Below are 25,365 nucleotides of genomic sequence, written 5' to 3'. Positions count from 1 at the left end.
AGGAAACACAGTGTTTGATGCTGAGAACATGGGTAAGTTTGATTGTACAACAACAAAATGCGTACCTTTGTTTTATGGCCCTTCCAGTGCTGCCTGCTCGTTCAACTCTGCTTCTTGCCTCCTTCGTCCTTCTGCCTGTGACCTGGAAACTGATTCACAGAAACAAAACAAAGGATGTTATCACTTCTAACATGGGAGGAGGAGAGAGGATTGAGACTTTAGGAGGCTTGTCAGAGGAGCTTTGAATGACGATAAACAGACATATCCTTTGTGGAAGTTGTGTGTCACATAATGTCACCCAGTGAATTCAGTTAAAAAGTTAATAAAAAAGTTGTAAAGAACACATTTATACTCATTTGGAAGATATCATACAAGATAGCAAGACAATTACAACAAAACAACGTGTAGATGATGCTGCATTGCCACAAAATATATCTGAATGAGGAGAACATGAGGAAAGGAATTGAGGATAACTAACTCTGGAAATGGGATATGGGGTTAGTGGGATTGAGTGATTCAGTTGTTATTAGTTATGTTGTCAGCCACAGTGCTAAACTTCTAAAAATCTATGTATTTGTTGCCCTCATGTGGCAAATTTGTGTCAAAGCTTCAGTTGAATACAACTAGTGCTTCTGATGTAGCTTCGAAGTGGTCAGGATCTGACCTACCCCCTTTCCGATGACCTTACCTGTCTGTGAGCTGGGTTAACATTTGAATGACAAAAACAGCATCTTCTGCTATAACTGTAACAGGAACAAATAGATGCCAGTCCATAACAGACAAATCCATAAACTATTTACATGATGGATTTTTTCAAAGAAGCCCTGTTTTGCTTTTATAAAAGCTTTTTTACTCTTAATTCTTGCCTCATTGTTCTTTTGAAAAGGGTACCATTGAACAAAAAGCAGACAGGACAGTGTGTTTCTGACAGAACAGTGCGTCTGTCATGCTTGTGATATTTTTAAATTTTTTTATTTTTGATATCTTTAATTCTGAACCCACAGACTGAAACTTTAACAAAGAGAATCCTCAGGTCCAGCAGCCTGCATGCATCAGATGGGAATAATCTACCTGGGATGGGTGTCAGTTACCAGCCACCGGAGATGATAAACTATCACTTACCTTGTGGTGTAGTGCAGGGTATACATAGGTATACCCCCTTTTTTCCAGTCAGTACTGAGCATTCTTATGTTACCTGTATAAACAGGATCTAGGGAGGTTTCTGCGCCTCTCACAAGCCTGGTCAGCTCCATAGGTCTTATCAGGAACTATTCATCATCTGACATTTCGTATTTGAACATATATTCTTTATGGAGAGCCACAAAATCTGACATCAAACCTTCAGTTTCTAGGTAATATCCTAGAAAAGGTGTTTTTCCAACAGCGGAACCAATTCTTGACACAGAACAACAGTTTTGACATCTTCCATTTATGGCTCCATCTAAACGACAGGACTGACACTGCACTTGTAATACATGCCATCCAATTAAGTACTAGCACGTTTTTGTCTTAGTTTCACTGGATCTCAGTGTTGCATTTGGAAACAATTGAAAAATTGTGAAATATTGCTTCACATACTGGAAAACTAGGAGAGATTTTCTGCCGCAGCCCTTCATTGGTTTGAATCTTACTTAGAATGCAGAAACTTCTTTGTGTCTATTCTGTCAGTAATCACACTTCAAATGGTGTGTAGTCCCCAGGGTTGAATTCTGGGGCCTCCGACTGGTTCAGGTTATGCAAAGCAACAAAATGTGTTACCACATTCTAGCCAGGGGATTATAATCTCCTACAAACACTCATTAAGTGCCTCAAACAAATAAACAACTGGATGGTTCATAATTTACTTAAATTAAACAAAGAAAAAACAGAAGTCATTGTTTTTAAGGCCAAGAAAGAATGTTAAAAAAATCTGTGCTCTAGTGCCTATTATTGTGCTATACGAATACATTTGCCTTGCCTTCCCATGGTGATTGGATACAAAATTAGCATATCCTCTATTGTACAGAACTCATCAACATATGCAATATTTTTTTCATAAAGTTACAAATTCTAAAATACATTTGAATGCCAACAGATCCATTGTTATTTTTTTTGTTAATCACTGTTTTTCTTTGTCATTGTTGGACTAAATACTGATCCAATAATAAATCAATAAACTTTGAGACATACAGAAAAGAACTTTGATTCAAAGGGGTAAATAAAAAAATATTAATTTAAGGTTTTGAATTGGCAGAATGCTGTGTGCTACTATTTGAACATTTAATATATGTGGTTTAAGTAATGAACAAACTCACATGATTGCATTTACATTTAAAACACACACACAAACATGGGTAGAATATGTGAACTTCACACAGACAAGCCTCATTGAAGACTCGAACCACAGAATCAGTTTTTTCAAAATCTCTGATGTGGACTGCCATGCTGATGATCTTTAATTCAAAACTGCAACAAAAAACATATGGAATAAAGGCCGGCGTGGGGTAAACGCACATATAAGGCTATAGAGTGCATGACGAGCCTGTGCTACAAAGCGTTCTTTTTAAATGTGTCACACCTACCATTTTGAATGCCTCAAACTTTCTCATCTCCTTGTCAGTGCTGCCATTCTTAGGCAAAATCCTAGAAAAAGTTGTACACCAACAGCTTACTGACTTTCTCCTGTCTAATAATGCTTTTGATACTGCGACAGCTCTGATCAAGGTGACAAGTCTCGGTCTTAGCTCTGCTGAACCTGATTGCTGCCATGGTGTAGTGATAAGATAGCCACCTTTCATGTGGGTGACTTGGTTTCAAAACCCCTGGATGAAACATAAGACCACCTTATGCTACTTGTTTACCTGTCACTTTGGATAAAATCCTCTACCAAATGCATAAACTTCAACACATAGAGGTTAGAAGACAAGGTGGGACTCTTCAGTAGTGCTTTAAACTGGTTCTATCGAGGACAGGAATTATTTGTTGAAATTGGTAAATGTGTCTCAGACCAAATGGCTATGACTTGTGGGGTTTCCCAGGGGTCAATCCTGGGACACCTATTGTTCAATCTGTACATACTCCCATTAGGCCAGCTAATATGCAGCTATAATGTGTCCAACCACAACTATGCAGATGACACTGAGATCTACGTGTCACTGACGGCAGGAGAACACGGGCCTGTAGATATATTGTGTCACTGCATCAAACAGGTCAGTGTGTGGATGCAAAACAATTTTCTCAAGCTGAACTCAGACAAAACTGAAATCATTGTCTGTGGTCACAGAAACAAACAAAAAGTGTTATCAGTCACCTTGAGACTCTCTCTCTAAAACCTAATAATCAAGTTAGAAATCTAGGGGTAATAGTGGACTCAGACCAGAACTTTAACAGCCACATAGCATCAATAGCATCAGCAGTTTTTTACCATCTAAAAAAATGTGCCAGAATCTAAGGAATAGTGTCTAAACCAGACTTAGAAAAACTAATCCATGCGTTTGTCTCCAGCAGGTACTGACTACTGTAACGGCCTGCTTACTGGGCTCTCTAAATAGGCTGCAGTACATCCAAAATGCTGCTGCTCCTAGTCCTGACTAGAACCAGGAAATACGACCGTATTAGTCCAGTGCTCAGGTCTCTGCACTGGCTTCCTGTCGCTCAGAGAATAGACTTTATAACAGCTCTGCTTGTGTTAGAACTGTTTTCGGCTGAAAACAGTTCTATTTAGCTGCGCATATGACAACTGAAAATATTTTATCTGCATAGTTTTATCTGTTTTTAATTCAATTAATTAATGATTATTTTTTATGTTTTAATGAATGATTTTATTTGCCTTCTTGTGATTTTATGTATCTGTAAAGCACTTTGAGTTGCCTTGTGTACAAATTGTGCCTATAAATAAACGTGCCTTGCATTCAGGTCCTCAAGACACACATTTACACAACCATGCACATGTGAAAACATAATGCATACCTGTCCCTTTGCATTTGAAAATGATAGTCAAAGCAATTGAAAGTAACATCAGCAGGAAAACAAGAATAATGTAAAGCTCCATCTCAAGAAGTAGAAAAACTGAAAAGGAGAAAAAACTAATTTCACACAAATCCGTTCAGACACTCAACTGGTCTGCCTGTACTCTGATCTTCACTTTTGCGAAGACTACATTTAAAATGTAATGTTATGCTTATGGCAGACACTTTTATCCAAATGAACCTAAGGATCTCTACTGGAGATAGTGCCTTTCATGAAGGGGATTTGAACCCAGGTGGTTTCCCACATGAGAGGTGGCAATCATACCACTACACTATCCAGAATGGGAACATGTATCAGTATACCTTTGTGTTGGGTAGGTGCTGATGTTGATCTGAATGTTTCCACAGTGCTGGTCTGCAGTGGCCAAACTAAAGAAAACGAACAAAAAAGGATTCAGTAGTCTGACTTTGTTCTGTATTGACTATCTGATTTTATTTCCACACTGAAAGGATGATTTCTGTGAAATTGTACGTTCTTCACAAGATATGAGGAGACATAGTTGAAGCTTTAAACGGAGCTATTTTCAGGTATTTGGGTTTCAGATGAATCACATGAACTTGGCAAACATCATCCCTGTTACAATAGGTACATGAATCACATGGTTTTCATATTCGGTGAAAGTTTATTCCTGACTCGTCTTCTGGCCAACTTCCTCACTGAATAATGCTGACCAAACTTTTAAATGACTTTCTTCCCTAGTGCTGGCAACTTGCAGTCCTGCTAAAAAAACATGCAACTGTTATAATTACTGTTACTGTTTCTGTTATTGGTGCAGATGTACTTACATACACATAAACAGCAAAATGAACAAAATTTCATCATCGCACACAGAAAAAAGAAGAAATCTTATCAGATCTCATCTAATCTTACCTACTGACAGCTTTGGTGTAGTTTTTTGCAGAATTTTGGTGTAGTTTCGAAAACTCCACTGTTAGTCCCAGTATCACCTGCTTCCAGCTCAGTGATCGTCACTGAGAAGGAGCTGAAGGAAACGTCATCTTGCAGCGTGAACCTGCTTTCACTTCCAGTTGGGGTGGAATTTCCTGTTATTCCAGTGTTTTGATGGATAAGGACACTGCAAAGTAAAGGGATTACCAACAGTGCCGCCCATGCTTAATAATACTTTGTAATTATTTGCAAATGTTTTATTACCTCGCTCTACTTTTAGCAGTACTTCAGTGAAGATATATTTATCATTTTTGAGCTACTCGACTAATTTGAATTTCCCCCATGAAAAAAGTATTTTTCTATTCTGTTTTTCTACTTCTATATCCACGCTTACTAATCCTACACCAGTATTTTCCAGCATCCACAGTACGTAGACCAGAGATGGTCACTATGAAGATTTGTTGCTCCTCATTATCACGGATGGTGTATCTGCCTCTTTTTGCTTGCATAGTTGTGATGATATAATCTTCATTGTAGTCACAGCTCTCCTTGCACAGGTACTTCTCATATGACTGATAACTCTGACGATAGGTACAGGACACATTCACATCTGTTCCCTCATACCCAGAGACTTCGATCACCTGTGCTGCAGTAGTCACACAACTTAGAGCAACTATAAAGAGAAGAGAACATGAAATCAAAAGCATAACTATAAACTAGTGCTCATTTGACACAAGTTGTGGATATGCATGGCTGCCAAGTTCATTAAATGAATAATAGGTCAAAGACCTCTCTATCCACAGGAGAGACTGTGTCCTTTTTTTGTCATTAATCCAACTGAACTTACTGCAGAGGGGGAACAGCAGGTTTTGCTGACTCTTTCTCATCTTTCTTTTGCAAAAGATCTGAAAATAAAACTTTGTTTATATCTATATCTATATCTATAGATGTAGATATAAATATATGTCCCCATGAGAAAGGAAATTGGGGGTTAGAAACACTATGAGTCAACATCTTGAAAATGGGTTTAAACTGCCCACTTCCTCTTTTGCATAGGCTTTGTTTATATATCGATAAAACTTTTGTCTTGTAATTTTGCATTTATCTTAGAAACATGCAATGCTTTTAGGTTAGTTAAATGAAGTAACATTTTAAGTTAATTTCTTTACACAGAAAAATGACAGACTGGGCTGAGATATTCACCTCTGCTATGATATGCTTGCCATTGCAAAATTTTAGGAAGTCTTGTTCAGGAACACTTATTAATAGGTCACATTTTGTGGGAGTTTCAGAAAATGCTGTGGTGCCTTGTTGAAACAGTTTACTAGAAAGTGGAACAGCTTTAACTCCAGAATGATTCAGGCATCTGTAACCAAACAGTTAAAACGTATTTGTCACCTAAGTAACATTGTATTTGACCTTACTTATACTGCATGTCTGCACATATATATCTGGTGTGCTCCATAATATGCTGTGACTGCAGTGAAGACAAAATACTGTATCTACTAATACTGTATATATGAAAATTTAAGCTCTTTAATATTCTGCAGCATAATGAGTGTGTAATGCATTGAATGTAACATGGAAACAGCACCAGCTGAGGGCTCAGCGTCTCACACGAAGCAGAGAAGAGACATTTGTTAGGCATGTCAAGTGTCAAGCCTCCTCTCAAGAAAAGTACAGCTCCAACTTACAATCAGATCAACTGAGGAGATAAACTTGGTTTACAGGATGCATTGATCTGATATACAATACTGATCATCACCTTGTTGTTATTTTCTTTTATTTCTATCTCTGTTTGAAGATTGTTGAAATTCATTGTCCTACTCTGGCTTAATTAGACAAAATACACCATTACAAGCTGTGTCAGATGTCTTATTTAACCAACCTCTGTTTAAGGTGCTGACACCAGCACAAGAATGTCTCATGCTCGTTAAATACCCTTGACCGTTCTTCCTCAACACTTATTGGTAGGAGGGACTAAGATGTGAGGTGCGTTTCTTTTCTTTTCAATTTCTGTCCTATTTAGAAAGTCTAATCAAATACTCATACAGTGTTTCAATGATTACTGAACTCACAAAAAAACGTTTTCTTTGAGTTTATTTTTTTCATTCACTTTTTCTACAGCATAAGCAAGCAGACAACCTATATTTCTTTGTATCTGTTTTTAATTATATTCAATTTTAATAAATGGCCACAGACAGTTTATTTTTCACATTAAGCAATGCAAATTATTGAAACTGGAAAGCAAACATCTCAAAGTACTGTAATAGTATACTAATAACATAATGATATCAATAAAACAAGTCTGGACCAACAATATTTTGAAGAGGGTAATAAAAAAAAAAGGTTCAGTTACACATGGATGCAATAATCTGTTCACACTTTTCATATCCTATCAATGTTATTGTAGACCTGATTACAGTAGATTTCCCCATCAGCAGTGAAGTTTTCATAGTCCGGTTGGTCCTCATAGTCGTTGTCATACTGGTAACAGACACTCTGCAATTTGGAGGTGTTCCTCTTTGAGTGCATTACCACAGCATCGTTATTTTCATAAATCTAAAATAAAAGCAACAAATAAAAGAACAACTTCACATACAAATCACAAACAGATGCTGCAGTGTGACTGGTTGTCATATTCATATAATTTTTTTGCCACTGTAGCCACAGATGATAACAAAATGGCCCGATAATGAGTCGCTTGGTCATTGCTTCTGGTAATGTTTTTTGCTCTGGAGCATGACATATTGCTTGACAGCTCAAATCACTGTAACATTTGGTTTAAGGTTTAATTTTTCTAATAAAATTAACTCATTTTAGAAATTCTCCCTTCCACCACTTCAGCTAACCACACTGCAGCCACACAGATGGAGCTCTGTGTGTTCATAGATTAAGTTGTGCCTCATGCAAAAACATGTTCTCAACAACAGCAGCACTTTAAAGTGTTAAACAACATTCAACTTTCACTGTTGTAAGAAAGTCTGGTGTAAACGTACCATCTATTCAAATGACTGGAAACAAGTGGCAGAAGAAGTGTCGGCAAAGGAAGTGTTCTCAGACAATAGGAAGAAAGTTAGAGAGTGAAGCCCCCTTCTGTTTAAAGAATATCTATAAATTCAGCAGACTTGAACTCAGTCTCAATAGATAGACAGATTGCAATGAAACTTCCTAAGGATATTTATGGGACTCTTCAGCTGTACCAGCCTCTTTCTTTTAAATAAAAAAAACACCATAGTATTTTTATCACACCAGTCTTATAACAACTGCTGAACCGGTCACTACCTGTGTGTCCACTGCTTTGAGTTCACTTCCGTTTCCAGTGTCGTCAGTTCCTGGAAACATAAAGCATAAGAACACATTTGTTTGCATGCATGTGTTTGCAAATATTCATAACTGAACAGATTTATGCATGAAACATACCTCTCACTCTGTAACATTTGCGCTTATAAACTTTGACCAGGACACATGTCACTATCAGCAGCAGCAGCATAGCAGATACAATGGAAACCACAGGAGCCAATGGAGCTATGTCTAAAATACAGAATGAAACCACAGACTTTACTTCCTGAAACAGCATGCCACTATTTCACTACCACTGAAAATTAAATGTGAGGCCACAAGATCAAGTTTGTTTGAGGTGGAAGAAGTATTTAGCGTCTTCTCTTAGGTAAAAAGTATTAATGCAACAATGCAAAAGTACAACTCTTTCAATAAATATGTTTCTTATGTAAAAGTATCAAATTATAATTAAGTATTAAAAGCACTCGTGAACCTGTAACTCTAAATCCAGTGAGACTTATAATATTTTCCCTTTGTAACTGATGACGATGAAGCCCCATGACATATCAGGCTGAAACCGTAATTATATGTATTATTTTTAATAAAGTGAGCAAATAGTGTCAGATATGTTTGCTTTGCTTATTTAACAGCCCAAAACTTTAAAATATGACAGGTTTTATATTAATCATCCAAGTGTTTGACATACAGCATTTTAACATACATCTTAATCCATCACAAAGCATCTCTTACGCAGTTCTTTTATTTGTGTGAAATCTTTAGTGAGTAAAGTAAGCTGGCAAATAAGGATAAACGATCAAACATTACAAAAATAAATACAACTACTTCAGTTGTGTCCTTTAATGTAGTACTTGTGGTAAAATAACTAGTTATGTATCTCTACTGCAAACTGATATCTGTCACACTTTAGATTGTCTTTACTAACATTCACCCCCTGAAGGACAAACTCAAAATGTTGTCATAAATCAAAAGTTTTAAAAAATCCCTTGATTAATCCTACGTGCACACACATATATATTGTACCTGTAATAGGTTTGCTGGGAACATGTGATGAATTGGTAAGTCCTGCTGTTTCCACAGTGCTGGTCTGCTGCTGATAAACTGTCAAAGAAGAAGACTGTAAGTACAGCTCATCATTTTTACTATCAGCAGTGTTTGTCGGCAGCTGTTTGACATGAGAGATTCTGATGTTGTTGATCAGAGGATGATCCACCGACTGTCATCTGGGGCAGCCAGAAGGGACTTTGTGTGCAACGGGCATGACATTTTTGCTCAGATTAAGACGATAACTCGTGATCTCTCAGCTGTTCATTTGACGTTATCGTCAGGTCAAACTTTCCATTTGTTCCGTCATTTAGCTTTTGACAAATTTTAGTGCAATGGTTCGGTGATGAGCTTTGAGTGAAAAAAAGCCACACTTGGATTGTGCTAACACTAAAACTAAAGGGAGGCCAAATGTCTACAGTATGTTGCGTCTCGTGAGTAATTCAGTCAGGGGCACAGGTCCCCCTTTACTCAAATGACATACTTTTATCTTTAAGACGTGGGTGTGTCTGAAATCCTCAGTACAATATGTGAACTGCAGGCTCATTGCAAAACTATTAACTATTGTCACATGAATATAATGTTGATTTGTGTCCAAAGGCATGATTTTCTGTGTTTTTCTAATGCTACTGAACAAAGTAGCACAAACTATTACCATTACATCATCGTAGCTGTTGCTCTTTGATACTATTCTCAGGGACATCTCTGCTGATCTTACCCTCTGACAAGTGAATCTTGGTGTAGTTTCCAAAACTCCACTGTGAGTCTGAGCCACACCAGTACGTTCCAGCATCACCTGCTTCCAGCTCTGCGATCGTCACTGAGAAAGAGTTGGAGGAGACATTGTGCAGTGTGAACCTGCTTTGACTCGTCATGTCTCTGCAGTTGTTGCGTTGGTCTCCTTTACAGAGGAACTTCCTGTTTTTCTGGTGTTGAGGTGGATAGGGACACTGCAAAGTTACTGGACGTCCCACAATGCCGCTCATGGTCTCTGACTTCACACAGCACCATTCTGACAGACAGAGAGATTAAGATTATCTATTACTAGAACTGTCTAGAAATATTCAGAGAGATAATGAATGCTGTCTGGATAACATTTTCACACAAAGCTCTTTGTTCTTTTTGCTCATTTGCATACTGTGATGCATAATTATGACCTCTCACCTCTGACTTCCAGGAGAACAGCAGAGAAAACATCCAGTCCTGTGTTTCTGTGAACACCACAAAGGTACAACCCAGAATCTTCTAGAGTCAGACTGGTAATTTTCACTGTGAATCTTGACATTTTGTCATCAGTGAGCCTGAATCGTCTTTTTTGTATGTTGTCAGAGGTGATTACTGCCTGCTGCAGACATGTGGAGGGCTGGTTTCCTCTGCAGATGTACTTCAGGTTGTTGGTATACTGAGACTCATAGGGACAACTGATGGACACTGAACCTTCCTCGTAACCTTGGAGTTTAATCACATCTGCACAGCAGCTGTCTGTTCAGAAAATAAACACACAGAAGATGCAGGTTACAGCTAAATAAAGGTGTCACTAAAGACATTTCTACTTTCTGTTTGATGTTTATATTTCCTTCACATACAACGTTACACATCTGAACTCTAGGAAGTTCACTTCCGTGTCTGTTTTGCTATAGTTTTATTTGTCCAAAGAGTAATTTCACAGTCTGGTTCTGGACCATCGGATCTGTTCACAAACAGTCTTCTGTCTCATTTTAGGCTGCATCTTTCTACATTCATATGGATTCTTGTTCACTTAAATGAAAGTTTTAGAAAAATAATTGAATATGTCTGCTTTAATTTCACTCTATGCTGTACACAGGACTGATTTGTGTGTGGTTATCGTTTCTTTTTTTTTTGCAACAACATTACATGTCGTAATGGAGGAAAATGATCTACTTAACAGAGCAGAGGTGTGGTGGTCTGTTGTGGTGACAGAGGAAATCCTGTCCCGGTTCTAATTTTATACCACTTCCACCTCTTGTATTTATCGCACACACAAATGTAGTAATTTATTAATCCCTTACATTTGAATTTTACTCAAAAATTCAGTTGTAGAAACTTTTATTAATTACCTTTTCTTGTTTCTAGTTTTACTTCAGTGTAGATGTCCTTTCCAGTCCTTGTCACTCCACACCAGTATTTCCCAACATCCTTTGAATGAAGATCAGAGATGGTCGTTGTGCAGATTCTTGTCCTCTTGTCATCATAGATGGAGTATTTGGTTTTATTTCTCTCTGACGTTGTAATAAGAACATCGCTGTCGCCACAGTCATTCTTACACAGGTACTTCTCATAATCCTCATAACCTTGATCATAGGAGCAGGAAACCTGAACATCTCTGCCCTCGTATCCAAACACATGGATCACACCTGCTGCACTGGTCACACAACTCAGAGCAGCTGGAAAGAAGAAGAACATGAAAAAGACTTTGTAATGACCACGTCTGATAACATGGAGTGGTTTTCCGTTCAGCCATTTCCTAAAAGTGTTCAGCTCCTGGCTACATGACAGACGTAAGTATTGATTGACAGTAAATAACTTACGGTAGAGGATCAACAGCAGCTTCTGAAGGCTCCACATCTTTGTTTTGCTTCAAAGAAAAAGAAACTTTAGAGGAAGTGTATCTTATGCTTTCAGGTGACGCCCACAGCTTTTATTAGTACACTGGTTACGTGCAGAGAATTCTCACTTCTTCAAAAAGATCAGCAATGCTTGGCATTATGAGGTCATTTGTTTCCATTTTGAATTTGTGAATGACATTTTTAACCTCTTAGTTGGCAGTGGAAGTTAGTGATATACAATAAATGAGAAAATCATTGCGGTCATAAAGAAAATATCAACTTGTGTGAATAAAATTTTTGATTAATTAAACAAATGCATCATTTTGGGGTTTCAAACCCCTGCATTGTCCCTGAATTTGCTGTGGCACTTAATTTTTCTACCAGAGGGGGGCGCTCCCACCCAACACCCTTCTGCTATGGCAAAATAGCTAAACCCAGAATTTTATAAAACTTGCCCTTTGCTAAAGTTGTTCTATGTTGGAAATGTTTAATATCCTTATTTTCAAGTCCTATTTTGATAATTTCAACCATCAATTTCATAAACGGCCTCTGAAGTTACTGTTGCATTTTAAATTAACTTATTTTTTCTTAATTTTCTTGGTAAAAAATGCTAAAAATCAGATGGAGACTTTAGATTAATTAAAACATCATAAACAGAAATTAATTCACAATGTTACTTTTTTGCAATTTAAACTATTAACACATATCTTCATAATTATTTTCAACCATCTTTAATCTTAACTGATCACTATGATTATTGATGTAAATATATAAACTGTGTCAAAAGTTTGCCTTGAATGCCAAGAGATGGATGTGACAGTTCACCACAGATGAGGAAATCAGTGGAGTCCAACAGCCTTTAGTGAAAGTGATAAGATTCTCAAAATGAATAAATCATACAATAGGAAAATATGAAATGAAATAACAACAAATAAAGTACAACAATGCGAATTTACTAATTGTGAAATGGCTTTAAATTCATGATTTTGTATTTAACTGCAGCTTAACATCCCTAAATGGCCATAACATCCATATTTATTAATAATTTTGTTAGTTTTTTTTTAATGTTTTGCTCCTTTTACATCAGTATAGCACAGAAAGTGTTTAATGCATTTGTTAGAACTTAAGTGAACAACTCATCCATCTCATCTAGGAATGCACCAAATGTCATATCATCTGAACCCCCTTTAGAATCCAAACACAACCTAAAATACTGTTCCACCATGTTAAACAACTGACCCCCGCCCCCAAACCAGTGCATTAAAAAATGTCAGTGGTGGTACTCAGTATGTGGGTGGGAGCATGCATGTGCATTTTCCCTGAGCTCAGCCATTCCCTGGACTCCAGCTGACCGCTCAGCTGTGCCTCTTGCATACTGTAGGACAAACTGTTTCCATATCTCACACACTCTCACACCAAAAGGTTGACATTAAGGCCCCCCGCGCAGAGGGATAAGTGTGTCCAGAATTAGCGAGGATGCCAAGACGAGCTGGGCTGTTGCCAGGCTGGCTGTGTGTTGCTGTTGTGGGTTGGGTTTCTGTAGTTTGGCCCTGTTTGCATGTCAGCAGTACATAGGGCGCGTGTGTTGTGGTCTTCTCGAACTACAACCCAAAACAAACATGCATGCACATACACGCAGCCCTCAGTATATGTGAGACGTGCTATAAAGTGACCCTCTAAGTTCTATGAAATCTATCTTAAACCTTCATGCTGTGTCTTGATGCCCTGCTCGCTTACTTTAGTCGTCTCACTTCTGTGAAATCAATTAGCTTTATTCTCATAAACAAATGTTATTGTTTTGCTTTATTAATTACCATCTTTAGACCACATATTGTTAACAGATAGCCTATCAATGAAAAACAGGAAGGATCCTAGAAAAAAGGCAAGCTTCTTACAGGATGTCATTGAAGGATTCAGATGTAATTTGATAAAATGTGAATGCTGGACTATTGAGTTTATCTGTCACAAACAGCTTACACGGCACAAACTGTGGACCTATTGTAAACTAGCGAGCAATGATTCACCAACTGTGTGTGTGGCTGTGTGTCTGTGTGTCTGTGTCCAACTGAGAGAAATCCAGCTCCTTCGGTTATTTCCCCTCAGTTGCTTTTGTTTTCCTCCTCATTTCTTTACACTTATGAAGTGGAACCATGTACCTCCAATGCAAAGGTCAAACCTGGCAGATTCAGGTCCACTCTGGTTTTGACTTTGTGGGATGTTATCTTTGTGAGGATAAGTTTGAGTTTTTGAAACAGTGAAGACTTTTTTTCAGGTCATCACTCCCTAACATGTGTTCAAAGATCTGTTTTTATGAGATTTATGAAATTAGGTTTTAGCATTTCTTTATCATTACCATCACATCTATATTAGGGTTATCAGAACAGTCTCATTGATATCAAAGATGTTGTTTGTAAGACAGCAGCAACAACACAAAACACAACACACATAGAGAAGAATCATAAATAGTTTAAATGAAAATAAAAGTGAAATGAGAATTTCGTCATGACCGTTAAGATTAAGGTTAAAGGAATGCATCGCGTCAACAAATATACTCACAGCGATAGCCACACAAATGTGTGTGAGAGTGTGTGCAGGAAGGGGACATTCCATCCATTCTTGCTCTTCCTGGGGAAGGAGAGAAAGCATCTCACACACACACTTCTGTTGACAGCAGGCAGAGGGAGAGGTGCACATCCGCCTCCTCTTCCAGCTCCCCACCCACCAAACCTTAAAGAAACTATCCAATCTCAATCAAATATCTGCCAATAGCTTTTCACTGTGGAAGACAACTTTCTGCTGATATGAGGCTATATCACTAAACCCAAACACTGTGTCAACCTTGTACGTCATCACTGTAATCAACAGATTGTCTGTTTAGACATTTTCAACTGGTATGAGAGCTATGTTTCTTCCATGAAACTCAAGAGAAAAATCCCTGCTGAGGTGGAAAAAAACATAATTGCTGCTCCTCTCATTTGGCAGTGAATGAACACACACATGCAGGGAAAGAGGGTGCCAACCAGAAGAGTGGCTCCACAGGGGTAGCGACGACAGCATTGACGCACTCCTGCTGTCCTGCCAGCAAATGGTCACTAAGCACTCATAATGATTTTTTTTCTTATGGGTAGGTGGACAATATGTCTTTGTCCGCATCCAAGTGGACCAGTAAAGTGGCTGGTAACTTTTATTCCTTCAGGTTTTCCATTTTCTGCTCAGCAATACTGAACTCCGCTGCACACATAGGCATTACAAGACCCCAGTTCCCCCAGAAAAGTTAGGAAGTGTAGTGTAAAATGTAAAAGAAAACATTTTCCAAATCTCACAATCAATATTTCATTCACAGTAACAAGGTTTCAGGTAGGTTGGCCTGGAAGGTTCTTGAGGAAAGCAGGTGATGCTTCCAGTCAGAAGACAACACCCTATTTTCATGAAAAAATATTAACTCATCTTTAATTTGATGGTAGCAATATATTTCAGAAAAATGAGTTTACCACTGTGAAGCATCTCTTCTTGTAACATCAGTCTGTAAACATCTGGGAACTGAGGAGACCAGTTATTGGACCTTTGGGAAAGGAATGTTGTCCAATTCTTGTCTGAGATAGGATGCTGCTTCTCAACAGTCCTGGGACATTTTGTTATATTTTATGTTTCAGGCTCCAGATGTTTTCAGTTGGCAAAAAGGTCTGGACTGCAGGCAGGTCAGTCCTGCAACTGGACTCATCTACTCTGAAGCCATGCTGTTGTTATAGAAGCAGTATGTGGTTCAGCAATAACTTGCTGAAAAATGCAAGACCTTCCCTTAAATGTGTCAGATGTCATCTGGACGGGAGCATATGTTGCTCTGAAATCTTTGTATACCTTTCATCCTTGATGGAGCCTTTCCAGATGTGCAAGCTGTCAGTTCCATAGGTACTAATGCACCCCCATACCATCAGAGACGCAGACTTTTTAAGTGAGTGCTGATAAGAGCCTGGATGATCTATCCTCCTAAATACAGACGACATGGCCACTACATTTCAAATACAACTCTAAATTTCTAATTATCTGACCACAGAACAGTTTTCCACTTTGCCTCAGTCATCAAGACATTATGTTCACATTGGGCTTCTTCTTTGCATGACAGAGCAAATTTGCATTTGTGGATGGCACAGTGATTTCTGAAAGTGTTCCTGAGCCCATGTAGGGATTCCTATCACAGAATCAGGTCTGTTTTTAATGCAGAGCTGCCTGAGGGCCCGAAGATCACAGGCATCTAGTGTTGACTGTCACCCATGTCCCTTACGCACAGGGATGTCTCCAGATTCTCTGAATATTTTGACATTATGTACTGTAAATGATGGAATATTCAGTCTACACATTTTTACATTGGGGAACAATATTCTGAAATTGTTCAATTTGTGGACCCAGTTTTTGGCAAATTGCTGAGCCACTCCCAATCTTTGCCTCTCTAAGATTTTCTTTTTTATATATAAAATCATGTTACTAACCTGCTGCCAAGACACCAAATAATCTGCAACCTGTTTGTCCATGTTTCCCTTTCATACCACACATTTTTCCAGCCTTTTGTTGTCCCATCCCAACATCTTTGCTGTCATGTGTTGCTGCAAATCAAATTCAAGATGAACTTGTATTTTTCAAGAAATAGTAAAATGACTCACTTTTAATATTTGATATGTTGTCTATTTTGTATTGTGAATTAAATATTAGTTTATGAGATTTGCATCTTGTTTCCCTTTATATTTTATGCATCATCTCAACTATTTTGGAAATGGGCTTGGAGTTTGTTTTGTGCTTTCACAAAGAAATAAATCAACTGTACACCCTTTGTTTACAAAAAAAACAGCAAAACATTTATTTTCTGTAAATATGTAAAGACCCTTTGAACTCATTAGCAAAAAACACACAAATTTAGTACATATAGACTCACAGAGCTGCATACTATACACTTCTGTCAGAAGACTCCTAAATTTTACAGAAAGCTTTTTACAAAGCAATGTTTCATTTCAAGAATGAACAGTTTCATCCTCACAATAAAAATGCTAATAAGTCAGGCACAAATTTAAATTTACACAAATCATTCATTCATTCACTCACTCTCTGCCAGTAATGCACACATTTACAGAGACATTTACACATGCAGTAAAAATGAGCAGTCAAACTGGGTTTAGGGAGCAGGTTGGCTACGGAGGTGTCCAAATGTCTTTTCTGCAGCAAAACACTGAAACTAATCAGGAAAAGAAGCTTTTCACAATGACCAAGGACTTTAAGCCTGCGTATACCTTATCCATCCCTCCATACATGACTTGCCCATAGATTTTTTTGTTTTTAAAGTTTTTTTCCCCAGCCATGAAGAATTTCTTAGTTTGTGTCTATTTGACAGGGGTTTGTTCCAGCTTTCTGTGCTCTGATATACAACTTCAAGAATTCCTTGTATCGAGGTGCACAGCCAAGCCAGGCCTCACCAAAATGGATAGAGCCAGTCAAAAGGTACTCATCCTCTCCTGGGTGCACACTGCACTGGGCGGGAACATTGACACGTCCCCTCCAGCCTCGTCCTCTGGCTCCACCCCAAGCAAACATACCGCTCTTCTGATGGAACAATCGGCTTAGAGTCACCACAACCAGGGAGTGCTCATTAGTGGCAGACGCCACACCTCGAAAAGTACCACTGCCAACTACAGGTATGAGAGGGGGCGAGATAAAGAGAAGGAAACTCAAATTAAAACAGGGTTAAATTGCAACTAAATTACTTTTTCTCACAATAGAACATGGCTTTATTCTATTCTAGTTTAAAGTATACATACAGGAGTAATTCAACTCTCGATCGCATTATCTGGGTGTGATAGTTCGGCTTTGAGGAGTTCAAATTCTTACATTTTTGCCTGGACAAACACATTTATGTGCATTTTAAGTCTGGTTTATTAAGACTTAACACATTAATTCTTTTTTTTTTCTAGTGTCATCTAAATATGTTGATTGTCACACTGGTTTTCGTAAGAATCAAACTAATGAGGTATAAACTCATTAAATTATGTTTCCTGAGTAGCTTTAAAAGGATCTCATCCCATTCTTGGCAAGAAAAGAAATAAACACATTTTTCAGTGTCAAACTACCTATTTAGTGTGTACATATGCATTTGTGTCCACATATTTACCAAAGTCACTGGTGCATACAGCCATGAGGACCTCCTCATCTGAACAGGGTTTGCAGGTGACTAAAAAGAAAAAAGGAAATGTAAAACTGTTTCATGATTTCAATGTAAAAAGCTCTTATTTTCATGTCGTTTTTATGTCACTAATACATTGGTTCAAGCTTAAGCTTATTCAATGAAGGTCCGGCCTTCCCCTCTTCACCTCCTCTCTCATGTGGGTGGGCTACCCAAAACTCTATCTTTAAGAAGAAAGCGGCGGGGGGGGGGTTGCTGTTCTTGATTGACAGCTGAGGCAGGATTGGCTGACCCTTGTGCTTGACCCTGACAAGATCTCTTGATTGGCCTGCTTATTTTCATATGTGTGGCTGACACCAGGGTGTGTGTGTGTGTGTGTGTGTGCGTGTGTGTGTGTGTGTGTGTGTGTGTATGGGTGGTTCGGGGGTGTCATGAGTGTAAGCTGATAAAACAAGGGTTAAAAAGTGACATGGCCTGTTGTTACTAAAAACATTTTCAGACCATCTCCTGTCTGTCAGCCTCATGTCTGTCAGTATCCTCTGTCAGAGTGTAACAGGCCATTGTCGCTGTAGACAATATACAAAACAGTCAATGTGAAGGTCCAGTTCCAAACACTAGAAACTGTTGTGAAAAAGTCACTTTATCACACACTGGGTCTTTCTCCAAATGTTTAATATGTTTTAACAGAATTTTCGGAAAACTGTCCTAACAAAATGTGAAAATATGTGCATTTTTATTCATAATTGTAATGAGATTCAGGCTTGGTTCATTGACATTAGCAATTGGTGGCGCTAACTTGAATGTGAATAAGTGAACATGATGAAATGTTGGTGACGGAAACAATTTGTGGACCTTTTAACAACTAATGTTGCAGCTGTGTGCTCTTGAAAGAGTACTGGTTAGTCTTGTACGGTAATTTTATTTACATATCCTTTTATTTTAGTGCAGCATTTGGCTTTTATTCTTATACCAACTTTTCCAGAAGGTAGTTATCTGCCACTACCTATATTTTTCTTAATCAACACATTTTATGGCACAATTGAAAATGCACATACATATTAATAGATTAATAAAAATGAACTCCTTCTGTTTTTCTGAACTAACTGCTTATAAATGTACTGGAAACTCAAAATACATGTTGGTGTATTTAATGTGCACAAACTATATATTGCTGGCTTCCTTACAGAAACTGTTTTAATGCAATAATAGTTAGAACAGATTCTTACTATGGTTCATTGATAATTGAACATTTGACACATTTGCAGGTCCAACTTTCTTTTTACATGAGATTAATACTGTGAGGGAATTAAAGTTTGAATTACATTGTTACACATTGACTTAAAAAAGTTGCACTACTAATAAAAATAACAAAATTGCCACTCACCTGAACCAGTTTGCAAGTATGTGTACATGTGAGCCCCTGGTCCCTGGTTGGACACCAGCTCATATTGGAAAGCTGTGATCCTCCGACTGATGTCTCTCTGGGGGATGGCCTCCACAAACAGAGCCCCCCCTGCCAGGCTGAAACACTGCACTGCACCCCGAGCCTGGTCCTCGTCTGAAAGCAGCAGCCTCAGATCCCCTTCATGCTCTAGATACACACGAGAACCCTGAAAAGGACACATTGAGAAATGGTACACTACCCAAATACATTCATCCAAACTCTAGATGTTAATTTCCTCTTTTTGGTCTCATGCTCTACCTGGGAGTGGATTTGGGCCTTGATGCACACATGGAGACTTGCCCTGTGTCCTGATGACTGCTCTATGTTCGGTCGCAGGTTTACAATGATGGCCCCTGTGGGGTAGAGCCACTCCAGAGACCCCTGAGAGCAGCGAAGATATACCTGCTCCACATCCCTGCGATGAGACTCATGGCTCAAACCACTACAGATAAAGAGACAGACACATATCACATATAGAGAGCTGATAGAGTAGAGAATATGACTGAAAACCTAAACGTAGCAGCAGATTTTAGCTACCAAAAGATACTCATGTGACTCAGAAATCTCTAACAGCATGCAAAGTTAAACAAACATATACAGGAGATGCATAAAACTAATGTGGAGTAACAGTTGCTGGCAAAGAAATCTTTCACTTGTATGTGATGTGAATGGCCTGAAAGCTGATAAAAATCTTTAGACGTTTGAGGCGATTAAACTTTACAACACCACAATGTAAAGTAAAGCCTTTCATTTTTTACGACTTGGGGGGACTTGAAGGAGTAATCAAAGGCGCCATATGGCTGTGTTTACTTAAGATAGGAACTGGAGCAGAGACATTCCTGTGATCATATACATTTACAAAACCCTCAGGGGAGTATTGCTTTGCGTAAAACATTTGCAGAACGTTGTTGAAAGAGTTAAAGTCTAATTAAGGCGTTTCTCTCCATCTGTTGGTTCTACTGTACGTTGCTCAAAAATGAAGTCACTGCCTTTCGCAATAGTAACCAGAAATAGTGGCGGCCGGAACATCCTGATCTTCCATTTTCATTTATTAGGTTATTTTAATCCGAGTTTCGACTGCCCTTTATGAGAACAACCTTGAAATTACCGTTTTAGGCTTTGTTATACATAACGGACAAACACAAAACCTCCCTTTCTTAAATACAGATAAGAGCTCACTTCCTAACTGCTCAGCATTAACTAAGAATTAATCAGTAAACTGATGAAAAACTTGGAGAATAGCACGCGTTTTAACATACCTGAACGAACTGAATGTGTGTGCATTTCTGAGCCTGTCATTGCATGATAAATCACCATTTTCTTCGACTGATCAGAAAGTTTTATCTCGGTCCCATCCTCACCTTCCTCGCCAGCTGCACTGGTCGCTGGAGTACTGTGCCATCGTCCGACACAGGAGCACAGCTGTGATCCAGTGCGCAACCCACGGCCGGAGCATGGTGGCCTGTCCGCCCCGGCGGTCACCGGATCCCGCGCACTACACCACACCAGACCGCACCAACCAGACCCTATCTGCAGCTCCCGACCCACAATTATCCAGTGAAAATAATCCCAAAATACACAATGGGCGCGCGCAGGCTACATGACGGATTCAACCAAGGCTAAATCTGCGTCTGAGACTGAAAAAGCACGGCCACAAGTTTGTTAAAGGAACTGTGCGCACGCGCAGCGGGACCACAGAGTCTTGATTAATGAAAATTAAAAAAAAACTTTCGCTGTGAGCTCTCCGCTTCACGTCAGCGAGGGCGCGTGCCAGCTGCTGACTGCGCTTGAATGACACGCGAGCGCTCGCTCCAAACCACTCCCACAGATTCGCCTGAAAGATAAGTGGAGGCCCACGCAGTTCAGCACAGAGATTAAGTTTGCTCACAAATAAAATTGGACTAATTGACCAGGGCTTGGCTGTTACTAAACATCCAGCAGAGCTCGCCGAGGCTTCAGGTAATGAGTTCATTTAAAACGCTAAGAATGACGAACAAAACAAAAATGAAATATCAGCAGGTGAAAACAAGGACAAATAAAAAGCATGTTGGCAGGAGCTAACTTCACGGGCACACTGATCAAGTCAAGTGTGTTTACCAAGCAGTTTCCTATCTAGTAAGTCTTCCTTCAGCCCCCTGAAAACAACCTGTGTGTGAGAGAGTGTTGGCTTTACAAACACATGGATCATATTATAACCGCGAAAATTAGATCAGCATGCAAGTCTGAAACAGCAGCAGCATCCAATGACATCGACAGCTCCTACAAACCTGAAACAGCCACTGACCTCTAAACCACAAGCTTATTCATAGGCACGTTAAGTGCAAAGAGCTTTAAGTGTCACCTTATCTTTTATACCTAATTTCGAAAGCAACTGTAGATGGTGTTTCTATTCTAGCTCCGCTGCGCGGTCTCACAGCCTCCAATCTTCTCGGAAAAGAAATGAAGGTCCGGACATAAAAAATAAAAAAAAGTCACGCATGTGCTCTAAACGCCTGTTTGGATCCCAGTCGGTTTTTCCCGTGAGAAAACAGACGGAGCTGTGAGCATGATACTGAGTTGTCACATTCCCCCGGACTGCCAGAGCAATGTAACGCATTTCGAGAAATACTGGAACAAACTCCTCTACACCCTCTCCCCCCTCTGCAAACACACTGCACTCACACAGAATTCACATAACTGACAAAGCGCTGTTGTAAGAAGCATTTATGTAGCCTGTCAGCTTTAGTATAAGGCTTAAAACAGAACACTATCCAATACCTATAGCTTTAGGCCTATTATTGATACTCATACCGACACTAGAGATGAGAGAAAAACGGTGCTCCCTTATGATAGACCACACTTCATAATGGGTCCATATTCTTAACTGACATACAGAAAATGAGGAAGACTTATGGGTCAGTATGAACGCAACATCATAAATAAGGGATAAACTGCCTTTATGTTGGTTTGCTATTTTCTAATTAATTACGTTGCCTTAATTTTGTTTTGGTTGCTCTCTGATCAACCTCAATTCCGAAAGTGTTGGGAAAGATGGGCAAAATGTAAATAAAAACAGAATGCACTGATTTGCAGATTCTAATAAACCAATATTTCATTCACAATAGAACGCATTTCATGAAAAATATGAGCTCCTCTCGAATCTCAGCTCATCTTCAGTCTGCAAACATCTGGGAACTGAGGAGACCAGTTTGGAAGTGGAATGTTGTCCCACTCTTGTCTTATATAGGATTCTAGCTGCTCAACATTCCTGGATTATTTGTCATATTTGGCGTTTCATGATACTCCAAATATTTTCAGTTGGTGAAAGATCTGGGCAGCATGCAGGCCAGTCTTGCACCTAGACTTCTTCAAGGCTATGAATCCATACTCTTGTATTACATCAATACCTAATGATAGCCAAGTAACCTAATTAGTTCCTACAGGTGTTTTTTTTTTCTTTTACTTTCTAATTTGACTGTTTTCAGCCTTTTGTTGCCTCCATCCCAACTTTTTTGCTGCCATCAAATTTGAGATAACCTAATATTTTTCAAATAGAAACATTTTATATGTTCTATTGTGAATAAAATATCGGTTTTAGGTTTGTGGATTATTGAACTGTTTATAAATGTATATATCTCACACAGCGTCCTCGTACTTTAAGTGGCCTGATTTTACTTATTTTATTGTTTCACCCAGTCTCCCTGTTTAACGCGTAAGTGCCTCACAAATAAAATTAACTCAGATCCATCTACTTACCTAAATTTGCTCGTACTTGTATCTCACAACTGCAGTGGTGCAGCTTTACAGTAAAAAATTTTTTTAAAAAAGACAGAAGGAAAACCCCAACAGAAAAAGAAGAAAAAGAAAAAAAATCACACTGCCCTCCCCCTCCCCAGCTTTGAAATAAACACACTCCCTCCATAAACACAACAGACTTCGGCTGCAGTGGGAGTCTGAGCTTGAATTTAATCGTCACTACCGCAAAGGGTTGCTGCTGATGTGCTATTTGACCTCAGATGCTCCTTCACCATGTGAAGTATTTACAGAGCAGCAGAGCCTCTGACCTCCCCCCCCCCACGATCACCTGGCTCTTCTCAAGTAGCCTGACAGGAGGAACACTCCGTCTGTCTTCACACTGCTTCCTCACGGAGCTGCACACATACATTCCTATATCTCTTATTTCAACCCCACTGACCTTTATTTCCTCTTTCTTTTTAAGAAATCTTAATTTACCTACAGGGCAACTCCACAGGACCTATAATGAGCCGAAGTGTCTTGCTCAAGGGCAACAGCAGAAGTTGTTGAAAGAGGGGAAAGAACATTTATCAGGGAAGTATGCCACTTCACAACTCCCCGCATAGTAAGAGAGCAGTGAGGCAGTGAAAGTAAAACTTTGTAAAGCAGAAAGATCATATGATAAGATCCTCTTTTTCATATCCGTTTAGGTTGATCAGGAACTTTCAGAACTACAAAAGCTCCAGCAGGACTTAAAAATGCTGAAACCTTCATCTAAAGAATAACAGCATTTACTGATGTACTTGGTGATTCTCTCTTTACCTTCTACTATTAAAACAAAATAAATAAATCTAACATTTAAAACAATTCAGGCTTGTTACTACGTATAAGTTACTGGTATATGATTTCCCTATGGCTGTGCTAAACAACACCCTTCACAGGAGATACATTAGGTTTACTGACCATGGAGTGAATTATTGACTCAGAATGTAAAATAAAAAAAGTTATTGAGTGTCAACATAAAAGCTTTTTTTTTATTGAGAATAAATACATCAAATGTTTTCTGGGTACGGCTGCTGGTGTCCGTTTGATGAGTTTAAATTGGTTCCTCAAATAAAATAGATTATTTGTGTTAGATTTGTTCATATGACCTGACCTAACTAATAAAATTATTGAAAACATACCAATTCCAAAGATTACAAAGTAATCGTCAAAGTTCTTAACTTCCCTGTTTCAACAGTTGATGATGTTATCAAGCAGTTTCACAATGATACTAAGAAAAAACTGAATGTGAAGGATCTGCAAAGATCACTACCACATAACAGCTTCTGTCTGACCAAAAGCTGTCCAGAGCCGGGGTTACAGCATGTACTATACACTCTATACTGATCCAAGCAGGGCTGCATGAATTAAGATTTAGGGGGACACCACAAACGACAGAAAGGCGCAAAAAGTTCAGGCTAATATCTGCAAAAACGATTCTGTATAAGAAACAGTTGTTTAAGCACATATTCTGGGGCATCCATTTGAAATGAAGCTCATAAAAGAATTTTTCCTGCAGTAAAACATGGTGGAGGTTCTATTATGCCCCGTGGCTGCTCTGCTGCCTCTGATATCATAGGCTTAGAAAGAATCAGCAAATTGTATTTTTACTAAAGCATTTTAGAACAAAATGTCTCACCCTGTGTCAGAAATCAGGCTTAAGATGGGGGTTATGAGCAAGACAATGACCTGAAGCAACAGAGAAACTAGATGGCTGTAACAGTGGCTGTCATTGTGGCCAAAGCTTGTGCAACCAAGCGTGACTGAATCGTAGCAACAACTTTTTCCAGTTTTTTTTTATGTTTGGAATACTTTTCTGTATTACAAATTGTGTTTTTCTTTTACTCGGTAACCTGGATCATTTGAATGAGATGCCAGAAAGTTCAGTTTTTGCGTTTATTCCTGAATTCAATCAAAGTTACATAGAAATTTAGGAATGCTCAGAATTCTGAGCAGGATTGTCTTGTTTTGTTTTTCAGAAAAATGACAACAAGTTGCATAAATGAGAAGTTTGTCAGTCTTCCACATTGTTGCTAACTCTCATCATCCTCTTTGTACTTCTAACTGTCCAGTTGTCTTTCAGTGGCACATGTATGCATTGCTTTCTCTACAAATAATTTCCACATCATTTCTGTAGTTAAACTGTTGCTAAAATATAAAATTAGGAAGTGTAATGCCACTTTGTATTGCAG

General features: G+C 38.7%; 3 protein-coding genes across 4 annotated transcripts; all 3 read right to left on the bottom strand.

Annotated features, from left to right (window-relative positions):
* Positions 1–72: 72 nt before the first annotated feature.
* LOC140305191 (CMRF35-like molecule 1) lies at positions 73–5,783 on the bottom strand. Its single transcript, XM_072383944.1, has 4 exons — positions 5,744–5,783; positions 5,291–5,569; positions 3,949–4,047; positions 73–149 (listed from the first exon to the last, which is right to left on the bottom strand). The coding sequence occupies exons 1-4, from the start codon at positions 5,781–5,783 to the stop codon at positions 73–75; spliced, it is 495 nt and encodes a 164-aa protein (XP_072240045.1).
* Positions 5,784–6,978: 1,195 nt separating this feature from the next.
* Positions 6,979–11,874, bottom strand: LOC140305392 (polymeric immunoglobulin receptor-like). Of its 2 annotated transcripts, XM_072384256.1 has the most exons (8): positions 11,790–11,874; positions 11,319–11,645; positions 10,405–10,722; positions 9,959–10,252; positions 9,220–9,297; positions 8,320–8,430; positions 8,182–8,231; positions 6,979–7,458 (listed from the first exon to the last, which is right to left on the bottom strand). In XM_072384256.1, the coding sequence occupies exons 1-8, from the start codon at positions 11,824–11,826 to the stop codon at positions 7,285–7,287; spliced, it is 1,389 nt and encodes a 462-aa protein (XP_072240357.1). In that variant the 5' UTR covers positions 11,827–11,874; the 3' UTR covers positions 6,979–7,284. The 2 variants fall into 2 exon arrangements, with proteins under 2 accessions (XP_072240357.1, XP_072240358.1); XM_072384257.1 differs by lacking the exon at positions 8,320–8,430 and having other exon boundaries at positions 11,790–11,872.
* Positions 11,875–16,530: 4,656 nt separating this feature from the next.
* Positions 16,531–21,363, bottom strand: metrnlb (meteorin like, glial cell differentiation regulator b). Its single transcript, XM_072384274.1, has 5 exons — positions 20,779–21,363; positions 19,676–19,859; positions 19,358–19,583; positions 17,962–18,021; positions 16,531–17,482 (listed from the first exon to the last, which is right to left on the bottom strand). The coding sequence occupies exons 1-5, from the start codon at positions 20,871–20,873 to the stop codon at positions 17,166–17,168; spliced, it is 882 nt and encodes a 293-aa protein (XP_072240375.1). The 5' UTR covers positions 20,874–21,363; the 3' UTR covers positions 16,531–17,165.
* Positions 21,364–25,365: the final 4,002 nt, after the last annotated feature.

This window comes from Leuresthes tenuis, unplaced genomic scaffold, assembly GCF_036924035.1.
Source record: "Leuresthes tenuis unplaced genomic scaffold, fLeuTen1.0.hap1 SCAF_4, whole genome shotgun sequence".
NCBI lineage: Eukaryota > Metazoa > Chordata > Actinopteri > Atheriniformes > Atherinopsidae > Leuresthes > Leuresthes tenuis.
Note: the sequence above shows the minus strand (reverse complement) of the source record. Positions and strands in the feature narration are given on the sequence as shown.

What these genes read in the sequence shown, in the direction of transcription:
- LOC140305191 (XM_072383944.1), bottom strand. Translation starts at nt 5,783, where the DNA reads ATGAGAAAGAGTCAGCAAAACCTGCTGTTCCCCCTCTGCA. An exon ending in CCTGCTGTTCCCCCTCTGCA is followed by an intron (nt 5,570 to 5,743) that starts GTAAGTTCAGTT and finishes TTCTCTTTATAG; the next exon opens with TTGCTCTAAGTTGTGTGACT. An exon ending in TTTCAAATGCAAAGGGACAG is followed by an intron (nt 150 to 3,948) that starts GTATGCATTATG and finishes TCTGTGAATCAG; the next exon opens with TTTCCAGGTCACAGGCAGAA.
- LOC140305392 (XM_072384256.1), bottom strand. Translation starts at nt 11,826, where the DNA reads ATGTGGAGCCTTCAGAAGCTGCTGTTGATCCTCTACC. An exon ending in CAAGATTCACTTGTCAGAGG is followed by an intron (nt 9,298 to 9,958) that starts GTAAGATCAGCA and finishes CTTCTTTGACAG; the next exon opens with TTTATCAGCAGCAGACCAGC. An exon ending in CAAATGTTACAGAGTGAGAG is followed by an intron (nt 8,232 to 8,319) that starts GTATGTTTCATG and finishes TTATGTTTCCAG; the next exon opens with GAACTGACGACACTGGAAAC.
- metrnlb (XM_072384274.1), bottom strand. Translation starts at nt 20,873, where the DNA reads ATGCTCCGGCCGTGGGTTGCGCACTGGATCACAGCTGTGCTCCTGTGT. An exon ending in ATACTTGCAAACTGGTTCAG is followed by an intron (nt 18,022 to 19,357) that starts GTGAGTGGCAAT and finishes TTTTCTTTTTAG; the next exon opens with TCACCTGCAAACCCTGTTCA. An exon ending in TGTATGCACCAGTGACTTTG is followed by an intron (nt 17,483 to 17,961) that starts GTAAATATGTGG and finishes TCATACCTGTAG; the next exon opens with TTGGCAGTGGTACTTTTCGA.